The 11,364-nt window shown below is 36.6% G+C and overlaps 1 protein-coding gene across 1 annotated transcript in view; it reads right to left on the bottom strand.

The window, feature by feature from the left end:
- Nucleotides 1–8,623: 8,623 nt before the first annotated feature.
- Nucleotides 8,624–11,364, bottom strand: part of LOC101848507 (E3 ubiquitin-protein ligase XIAP) — a 36,700-nt gene continuing 33,959 nt past the window's right edge. Inside the window, exons 6-7 of the mRNA XM_035968933.1 lie at nucleotides 10,920–11,139; nucleotides 8,624–8,961 (exon numbers count right to left, since the gene is read on the bottom strand). Of these exons, the coding sequence (XP_035824826.1) occupies nucleotides 8,741–8,961; nucleotides 10,920–11,139 (441 nt within the window). The 3' untranslated portion in view covers nucleotides 8,624–8,740. The remainder of the gene's footprint in view (nucleotides 8,962–10,919; nucleotides 11,140–11,364) is intronic.

Here is an 11,364-nt window from a genome sequence, read left to right as displayed (position 1 = left end):
ATTTCCAGAGTGATAGCAGCAAGCCCCGGAAATACGGATGCGTTCGCGCGACTTACCTCCCTTGATACTAAAATTAGCTAAGGGCAATTCCCGTTATGTTGGAACCAGCTGATGGGCTGGTGGGCTGGTAGTGATAGGGTGGACCCTAGAATTTGATGGACGTGAGGGAATGTTCTGTTCGTCGCCAACTTTGTTTCACATCTTCACGTACATCAATTCTAGAGCTATTACTTCTGCTCTTCTTTCACCCCTTACTCTTTCTAAACAATTTCACTAACTTACCTTCTAACATATATATCATATCATTCTTATACTCCGTTGAGGTAGCACTAATACTAATAATACTAATGTAATTGAATTCATGTTTCAAATCAGAGTATAATAATTTAATGTTGATTAGTATAATTAAGTGTTTCATTTTCTGCCCTCTGCACTTTCAGAACAATTCTTTTTATTTCCTGATATTTTTACCATTTCATCGTTCTTACTGCTTCATATCTTAATCTAATTCTGAGCTGGACCATCTTGAGATCTTACCCTTCTACAACAATCGATGCAGTATATAATATTATACAGTCAAACCTGTGTAAGGACAAAAGTGGCCGTGTAAGACAGGTGGCCGTCTTACGCAGGACTGATCAAGATGAAGAAGACAAGCTATTCCCATCTGAGGTCCCAATTGAAAGTAGCCGCATTGTTGTTTTTGTTGTTGTTGTTGGTGGTGGTGTGTTTTTATTTTGTTTGTTATTTTTATTTTGATGCTGATTTTGCACAAGGGTGACAATAAAACGAAATGTATCAGACGAGGAAGACTGAGTGCCATGTTAAAACAAACACATGGGTCGCCACTACTCGGAGAAGGAGGGACGCTTCTGTCACAAGTTCATGTTGACGTCCATTGCTACTTTGTTACAGACTGGGTAAACAGTCACCACTCATCTCACTTACGATTTGTGTATGAGTTCTGGGTGGGGCTTATGGGTAATGAGGGATAACACGCTAACCTCACTAGCAGTTGAAAATTGATAGCTATTGGTCAACAGTGGGAGGGGCCAACACAACATGATTGGTTGGAGGGACAACTTAACAATAACAACAGGTGATTGAATTATGACGGCTCGCCCACAACGCCAGGGGTCAATGCACAATTTATGAAAAAACGTAATGGAGTCACTAAGGTGGCCGTCTAAGACAGGTGTTATTGATTAGAGTGATAGGGGTTATGTGTTAAAATATGGTGGCCAGGGCCGCGTTAGACAGGTGCCCGTTTTAAACAGTTAAATTATATAGAAAAAACGCAAGGGGGGAAATGGAAAGTGGCCGTTTGTACAGGTGGCCATCTTATAGAGGTGGCCGTCAGGGCAGGTTTGACTTGACTATATATATATATAGTTGGTTCCATATTCGCTCAGTTCACTTTTTATTCTTATTCTTATATTTATTGGAGGCTTCAGTTTGAAGTGCAGCAACTTCTTGAGTCCAAATTGAAGTTGGGTCCATATTTTCCAGCCACTTAACCCACGGGATAAATTTAATATCCTACTTTGAACATTTTACTTTAGTCAACTAGAAAGGGCAATTGATATTAAACAAACCACTTTTTCTCCTCAATCATAACATCTAAGGAAAATTAACTTGGAAAACCGTCTAACAGCACACCGTACTCTTCTACTCATCTCATCCCATATTGATTTGACTAAACATTCAAAATGAATGAGGAAAAAATTCATGCTTCGGATTATATACATATTTTTATTATTGTATACGTTGTCAAAAAGTCAGTCTGCTATCTATAAACAGGGCATAAAGAATTACAGCAACAGAACACTAAACAAGACAACATATACACGTAACAAAAGAACACATCAGGTTGCTAAACTTAAACAGGACTTTGTACTGATATTACTTTGAAAGGATGGTGAAATGCTGAACATATCTTCATCGATCATATAATGAATATCCTTTTTTTCTGTTTTCCTATTCTTTCGTTAACAGAGTGTCCAATCCTGTCCCTTACCTTTCAGGCAACAAGTGACATATTCGGAGGTGCTTTAACTGATCCTCAACAAGCACAGGACTTCCAAGTTTTCCAACATTATATTGTACTCAACGCCACTTAACTTAGAATGGCGCATGGACAGAAAAACCCTGTGAAAACCTAAACTCACCCACAAACTACGTCCTCATGACAACAGGATCAAACCAAGCATTACAGATGTTTGTACCGTGGCACAAGAAGCAAGTATCTTGACTCAAGGTAACAAGACTTAGCTAAACTGCCAACTTTAGAGCCTGAGTGGCCCAAGCATCAAAACTGGAGAAATCTTCCTTTTTCTAATTCATAAGGTTTAGTTGGTTATCAATGAGACCTCTTCAAATAAACAGATGCAACAAAAATGTATTCTTTTTTTAGTTCAACCAAAGGAATCCAGAGCATGTAAAAAGTAAGGGAGCTTCAGGTACAACATAACAGCATGTCTTACCGCATGAAATCACAAGGATAAAAAACTCAGATAAAAAGCTGACAGAGAGAGATTTCCAGAGGGGGAAAAAAAAAGAATTCTGACAAAGGTATTGTTTTGGTTTTGTTCTCCCTGACACAACTAAATGAAGCGATTTCATATGTTACACCTTTGATCAACAGGTCGGCATAAAAAAAAAAAAAGACAGAGGACAACAGTATTTAACAATAGTAAGTACAGATAAAATCAAAAGGCAGAATTCTTTAGCCAGAGAGATTGTGGTGTGTGAGTGGAGAAGCTGCATCTCTTGCTGGTGGGGTAGTAGTAGACTATTTATATCCATTAGTCCATTCTGGGTATCTGACAAATATGTCAACACAGACTCAACTGCTTTGTTCAACAAGAAAATCAAAGAATAAAGGACAATAAAGTGCACAAGTAAAGGTAGAAAAAAAAGCTGCCTTCCTTTATGCCACCAAAAAACATTTGGTAAATAATTCAGTTGTTCAGAGAAGGTAATAAAAAAAATATGCATAAAACTTCGCTGCCTCGTTCATACTAAAGAAAAGAGATCCACTAGCTTAAGATCAAAACCTTCAAGTGAGGGTCAGTTTGTGTAAGAATGACCAGCTGCCTATCACTGGGATATCACTGACACGTGGTAGACAAATATTCCACAGTGTGACCACTTGATGAACAATTTGTTGCCAGAATAATGTGACCATTATAAAACAACTAAACTTAGGTGTTCAAAGTAAAATAAGAGTGCTTTAACATCCCTCAGAAAAAGAAATTTTGGCTGAGACCAGTCAGCCATCTGTACATCTTTACAACATGTGAAAGTTTACTGAACAAGTATCGCTTCCCTCAGGGTAAAATTTACTTTTCAAGAAAATGTTTTTTATAAAATCATTTGAAAATAGTCTTCATCACAAACTCTTAAACCTACTTTGAATTCATATAGTTTCACAAGATAATTTCATAACTTCTACAAATTGGGTCAAAATTTAAATTACAAAACACTCCAATGTCATTTTTTTAAAATGTAAAAATTCACATATTAAAAGAGCAATATTGGAGCAATCTGAAGTAAAATACCCATAGAGCAGAAGCCTGTAAAGACATGAAATTGCTTTTAACTCTTTAAACCCCATCCGACGCTGGAAAGTCCGGTGGCAATAACCCTGTTCCCCAAGGGAGCGTTTGATACTAGTGATAACATTTTCGTTTTATTTAGAGCTAGTTTTTGCTTGTTTTTCAGAACTATTCGCAAACCAAATTTTTAAAGTAATGACTAAGCATTTGTTTCCGCCATTTAGAAGTTGGAGGCAAGCTTTTGGGGAATCCTGGGAAGTGTAAAAGAAAAAAATATTCTTTGAAGAACAAGAAAAATGGTACCCAATTTAGATTTGAAGGCTAAATTCAGGTGTTCATGTTGACTATTACTATTAAGGAATAAATAAAACTCAATTCCTAATAAAATTAAGGGTGGTTGTTGCAGGTCAAAACATCAATTTCTCTTTTCTATCTTTTCATTCATGTCTCTCCATACACAAAAGAAAAATGAATAGTAAAAGAGAAGCAAACCAGATTGAAGTATCTGCCATTACATGTGTTCATTATGGCTGCCTTAAATATGCTCTGGCCTATTACATACAACATTAAGATTGAATAATAGACAAGGGAAGAAGCTGCAAGAGAGTGCATTTGCAACGTCAACAAAACAGTAGTGTGCAACAGTTGTATTTCAATAACTGTAATTCAAGAAAAGTGATGACTAACCAGGATTATATGAAATGTAAACCAACATCCCAGTCAGAGAGTCAAACTACATCATCATGATTTATTATTATGAAATTTTGCACATTTCCATTAAATTAATAATATTATGTACAACGGACATATTATATTCACAAATGTTTTGTACATGGTATTTACAAACTTCAGGAGGATAATAACAATAACAGCAGAAAGTGGAGAGATGAAACAAAAGTCAGAAGTGTGGAAATTAAATTTGCGGACCGGTAAACAAATTATTGGGAGGGGAAAAAGCCCACAGTGAAAGAAAGATTAAGACAGTAAACGTACTGAGTGAAAGTATCACATGTTGACACAAAGCACTATACACAGTGGGAACATACAATTAGAAAAAAATACTATGAAAAAGAGTGGCGTTGAGAGAAAATAACTAAATTAGGAGAGATGTGGGAAAGTAAAAAGGGAGAAAAGTTGATCCTGAGGGAGAAAGTAACACAAAATGAAAAAAAGAAACCTCTACTGCAACACAGAGGAAAATATAATATAAAATTAACGTCAGAAGAAAAGACAGGAATTAAATGAAGAAATGGGTATATGATGTACAATACTTTTTCATCAAACTTCTCTTGGAAACAAAAGAAATTGTCATGTAACCCTTTAATGTTCACATTCTTCACCAACAATGGCCATAATGCTCCAACTTTCTGTGCACTTAAAAGCCACAATGTGTTCGCATTCTTTCGCACTTTGGGGGAAAAAAAAGTAAATTTTGACAGCTGATGCTAACTCTAACACACTTTCCTCAGTAAAAACGAAAACTAAGCTACAGGTTAATGTCAGAGATCCATTTTTATCACTGTAAATCCTACACCATTGAAGCGGCATGGAAGAACTTTAGCGGAACATTTTTTATCAGCCCGTTTTGGTGATGTTGAAGACTGGCACTCCGAGTTGAACAGAAAAGGTTTTTTAAGAAAAATGAAAAAATAGTGACATCTGCAAAAATACCACCAACAACTGTAAAAAAGAAACAACAATGACAATTATTGCTATTAGCTTTGTAACCACAAGATAAAAGAACTAACACATGAACTAGAACTAGCAGCACAAGAGAAATGTGGTGAAAAACAAAAAGGCCATAAAAAAATTTAAACAAAGCTAATAATAAAACCAAAGACTGTTAACAAATTTTACTTATTCTTAAGTGAAGTATGTTGATTCCTATAGGTTGTGATATATAACAGGTAATTGTGATATACAACATGCCCAGGTGATCACAAGAAATCAGACATGATCTCGAAGACTCGAAAATTAGAATGGAAATATTGACACATATCAGTGGTGCTTCATACGACCATACTTACCTCCTTGAATAAAAAAAATGAAAGCAAGCACTATGTGTATGTAAGTCAAACAAAACAATTCTCATACCAGCACAAAACAGAAAAACACGTCTATGTGAAAAGCTAGTCAGTAATCATAGTGTACACCACCTAGAAAACACACACAGATTCATGAACAGCTGCCACTCATTAACACAGAGACCACAAGTGACATTTTAAAAAAAATCACAGATATCAAAACATAAAATACTGAAAGATTTTTAAACTACAATCAAACCCCATTATACCACAAACCCTGGGACGGGCATGAAGTAGGAGGTATAGCAGGACTGGTAGTATAACAGTGTTTTACTGCTGTCCTCTGATAAAATAGCATCCACTTCCCCATGTCAAGGAAATTTATCCTGTCATCACCAGATGAAAGACAATATTATGATGAGTTATTTCCCTTCGTCTAAACCATGTTGTGATGGCTTTCAGGTTTCCTGCATAGGACAAGAACGAGAGATTATCAGAGTGGGTGCTGTGGACTGCGTGTACCTCTGGCAGGTTGTTGAGGGTGGTATTGAGATTTGACTGTAGTTTATTGAGACTGAAAATGTTTCATGTATACCATACCACTGTACTAGAAAGAAAGAGCTATCAGTTACTCAGCAACAGCACAGACCAAGCTTCAAGTATTAGAGAGTTCTTCTGTCCAAACATTATTTTTTACATTTTTGAAAATTTAAAAAACATAAAATAATTTTAAAAAGCAGATGAAGATCAGATTAGTACAATATTGTTGTGAGACGTAAAATAGCAAGGAATTTTACATGTACCAGTATATAGCTATGGGATAATTTTTATACAAATGAATTCCGGATGGCAAAGCTCACAGCTGACCTTCAAAAGTGCAAAGTAAAACACTCAATGATCACAGGAAAGACACTATATATTCATGAAAACCAGTGTACATGAAGAAAAATTTTGGGCAAGAACATAAATATTGGAATACCATAACATACAAGAAAAGTAGGTGCTGCTTTTAAAAAATGTTCAACAAATGTATGATTCACCTACAAAGTTGCTAATGAAGCTTAACATCAATTACCAGGAACAGATAGGAAAAAAAACCTTAAAAATTTGATGTTTTCAGCTGCAAAAAGATTATTCACTTTCAGTGCACACATGTTTGTGTTAGAATGATAATTATTATGTTTTTTGTTTAGAATTTAAAAAATGTCTGAATAAATAATATCAATTCTTGTAATGACTGTCACACTGCATCAGAATGGACTGCATAGTTGCATAAACTGCTACAATAAAAATCATAAGCTAGAAAGTGTGATCTTAAAATCCTAAGGGAAAAAGTAAAAGAGCTATACATTTTAATAATAAAAGGAATAAGATTACGTTGATCAGATTTTTAGTTCATGAATTTCATTTGATCTGTTCACTACAACTTTCATAGTTTTCCCATACAGACTAGAAATCAAGTAGGCCAAGAATCTTAAGCCTCAAAAAATTGTTTTCAATACCTTTGAAATTTCTAAGGAGCCCATGCAAATATTCTGTACATTGTCAAAACTATGCAGACCTGTAAGCAAAACATCCTTGATACAGTCCTTAAAACTTATTAGCTCATTCACAATAGAATGAGGAGTAAAGATTTGTCACTATGGACCGCTGCGATTCACTGCACAACTAAAATCCACATGATTTACATCTATAAAAAGTTAGAGTCTTTAAAAAAATGAGTACATCCCTTTCCTTTTAAAAGTCAACTTTGGAATAAAATCGATTAAATCCGTTAAAATTTTTATTTTCTTATCAATCATCTGTAGCTGTTTTGAACAATAGTAAAAAAAATAGGCATGTCTAACTGCTGTGTATCTAGCCAAGTCCCCAATTTTGGTGAAAATGTATATATGTCCTAAACTTAATTGCCATAAAAATTCTAAGATATTTATGTCATTTGGAGATAAAATGGTTAATACAATAGCGTGTCAGTGTATTACTATCTAGTTAAAAGCTAAACATTGTAAATCTTCTAAGCATGTATTCATAATTTGAACATTGATAACATACAAAACAAAGTGAATAATATGCTTTATAAAAAATGATAGCAGTAAACATACACGCAGAAAAATAAAACCTTCACTGTGCAAGCTAGTTACATTGAACTAAGAAATGTGTGTATATATAATAATGTTATCATGTAAATTTCATTATGTTAATTAAGAACACAGTTCAATTTCCAGCAGTGTAACACTGTTATATATAACTTTTACATACTCCCAATTTGACTCAAGTTTCACGAAGCTAGAATGAAATGTGACTTTAAGACTTCACTCATGACCAAAGACATCATAGCTGCACCTTAGATGACATAATTTAATTGTAAACTGGGACATACAGTCAGTTATTCACAATATGTCTTCAGCTAAGAAAATGTATTTATCTCATAAATCATGACAGTTAACAGGGCTCCCAATCAAGACAGTAACCACAATGGATCAGATATAGGACAGTAGGGCCTATGACATGACAGTAATAAACATTGAAATGGCAACGAGGAATAGAGAGGAGATAAAATAGTAAAGTACACAAACCACCCTTGGTAGAGCAAGGCTTATATTGCTTTCAGGTGATATCGCTTTATTCCAATCAGGACAGTCTAAATGTGGTTTCCAAAAAAAAAATTGCCCCACAAACAGTACTCAATAGCCCCAAACCATTAAATGGAATACGTAATGTATAGTTATATCCTGTCCTGAATATTTTACTGTTGTGTAAGAATGAACAATTTGCAGCTATGCTACAACATGTGGACTTTGACAGCCACTGACAACCAAATGTATGTACATCATTGCATCATTACTCAATCATGTGAAAAAAACTACATTTCACATACTACCTAAGAGGGCTATGCAAATAACATGAACTACAGAACACAATGAAATTATGACTCATGCTCTCAGGTCAGTCACATCTTTACCGTCACACAGGATCAAATTATTTGAGAATGACTTATTTTTACTCAATTCCAAACATAATAACTTGCTGGAGGTAGCTCTATCTATTAAGCCATGTTGCAACAATAAAATGTACAGACTTCCATGATACAGTTCGTACCAGTAAATATGTATAATACCTTAAACTAAAGTGATAGAATGAATATGAACATGTCCTAATTCAAGACACATAGACTTTCTCCATGTCTGTGGTAATTTGTCGACAAATGGGGCATCGTCCGTCCAGTTTGGAAACACACAGAGCACAGCAGCACAGATGGTTACACGGACGCAGCAAGACCTGCATGGGTGCGTCAAGACACATCTGGCAAGTCACCAGATTTACATCCTCGTTGCGACTGGTGTTCTGACTTTCTCTCACATCGGGGTCACCAGATTGGTCTGGGGATAAGAGCGATCATAATAAGATACAGTTTACTTCTTTTGAGTTTAAGTAATGAGACGCACATCGACTTATTAACGGTCATTTAATGCAGGGAAAGACAGACAGAAACAACAGAGGGGAAGAAAAGGAGTAGAACCAGACTTGCCACAGTATGAAATCTAAAAATCAGGATCTCAGGAGGGAAAAAATCGGGATTTGGTGAAAAAAATCAGGACCAACGACAAATCACTAAGGCGGCTGCCAAAATTGTCCAGGGTTGTCTATAAATATATCCATGCATGTGCAATGTGTGTGTGTGTGTGTGTACGTGCGTGTGTGTGTGTATGTGTGTTTTATAATTTTTTTTAAAATCCTGAAGTATCACGTAAAGGACTCCTAGTCCTAGTCAGAGTGCGGCAAGTCTGGAAAGATGCTATGCTTCCCCCAGTGTGCATGAACTTAAGTTGACATTGTCGATGAACTGTCCCCAACACATGCGAAACTCGCACGCTCAAGTCATGTGATGTGACTGCAACAGATATACTGATGGGTCTTGATGACCGGCCCGACTAACCAGAACTTGTACAAAGCAAGGTTTGAAAGTAACAGTAGAACTATGAATGGTATTGATTATTGTATGTTGCAATTGAAACTGCTATCAGGCCATCATCAGAGAATTCTGGGTGGAAACGAAAGCGAAAGTAGATATTGAGAATGTCCCAAGCCAGAATGCCAAATCGATACTACTTCCATTAGGTATAGTTGAAATAACATGTGCAAGTATGATCCAACACAACTTGGGGCCAGTCGACTACAAAATATGGCATCGATACTTCCGTAAATAGTGTCCCGAGTTCCTGCTGACAAAAAGTTTAATGGGTGCTCCCCGCGACAGAGAAGAAGGCAGAGTAAGTTTTTAGAAAAATCTGGTACAACAGACGGTACAAAAAATTGAAATACACGCGATCGAAATCGGGAAAATCGGGATGCTTGAGATTTGAGGTTAAAAAAATCGGGATATCTTGATTAAATCGAAATGAGTGGCAGGTCTGTAGAACCTACCAGTGTCGGGCCTCCGACAACCTACCTTTACCATTTTCAAAAAAAGACAGATCATGCATAAACTCAGATCAATACTGATATTATCACCACAGAATCTACAAACAGCTATGCCTGTTACAGATGGGCACATCTCTTTAGTTTTTTAGTTTTAGTAAGGTTTTACGGCGCTCGCAACTGCATAAGGTCATATGAGTGCGAAGGGGTGGATGTCAACAGAGAAGTCCAAACGGGGAATAAGGCTTTCTCTGCTAACCTCTCTAGCCTCAACAGCAAAAAGTCTGCTTCGACTACCAAGGCACCCCGGAAATAGCAGTTCACAAGATAGTGACAAACATACAAAAGATATGGAGGAAAAATGACGATAGTAAGGATGAGGAAAGAAAAAGCAGCAGTTCCCCCCCATATTGTCCAGCACAGTATGAACATGACGTTGATAAATCAGCCTATTTACAATTCTACTGTGCATAAGAACATGTTAATATCCCCCCTTTGGGAATGGCCTGAAGGCAACTTCAGTCAATAGCACTGCCCTGGAGGGGGGGCGGGGGGGGGATCTCTAACGCAGTTCGTGACATGTTGAACAACAGGGTAGCTGATTCCGCTTAGTGAGGCATTATTAAGCGTAGGTTGTAACAACAGTCTTCAAGGCTCTCCATCTGCTTGGCTTTGGATTGTCAAAGATCCAGATAAATGTAAATATTGGAGGTCCCACCTCTTAAATAGCCTTGCAGAGCTATTGCTGTTGCTATTTATACTGCATCGGATAGGCTTTCACTCTCACTGAACTAAAGGAGGCACTAACATTTTTAATATATTATACCATTCTCAGTTCTCATGGCAGCAAACGCACACAGAACAAATTTATAAAGATAGGAAATCCACAGGAGAGAGAGCAATGTGTCCACAAACTGACCTTCAGCATCAGTGTCCAGTCTGTCCAAGGGAGCTGACTGAGGTCTGAGTCGTTCACGTATTTCCTCTAGCTCTTGTCTCAGCATGGACAGTTGTAGGTCTTTGCTGTGGAGTGCTTCGTCTTTCTTTTCTATCACCTGTAGATTCTTTTCTATCACCTGGTCTTTCTTTTCTATCACCTGTAGATTCTTTTCTATCACTTGGTCTTTCTCTTCTATCACCTGCAAAAGTCACAAAATATAAATAGAGATCGAATAACGTCTTCAAACTGACAAGCAATCTTTGAGAAAGGAGGAGAAAAGTTCTCAGCTCACTACTCACTTATCCAGTGGGTGTTGAGTATGTATATCACACTCTCAGTAAATCCACTTTATCTGCCTGTTCAATTACCCAATTCCCATCCAAACATGTAGGCTCAAGCCCCAGCTTTCTCTGGTCAGATATAT

This window comes from Aplysia californica, unplaced genomic scaffold (genome assembly GCF_000002075.1).
Source record: "Aplysia californica isolate F4 #8 unplaced genomic scaffold, AplCal3.0 scaffold00098, whole genome shotgun sequence".
Classification (NCBI taxonomy): domain Eukaryota; kingdom Metazoa; phylum Mollusca; class Gastropoda; order Aplysiida; family Aplysiidae; genus Aplysia; species Aplysia californica.
This window is presented reverse-complemented; position numbering and strand designations above follow the sequence as displayed.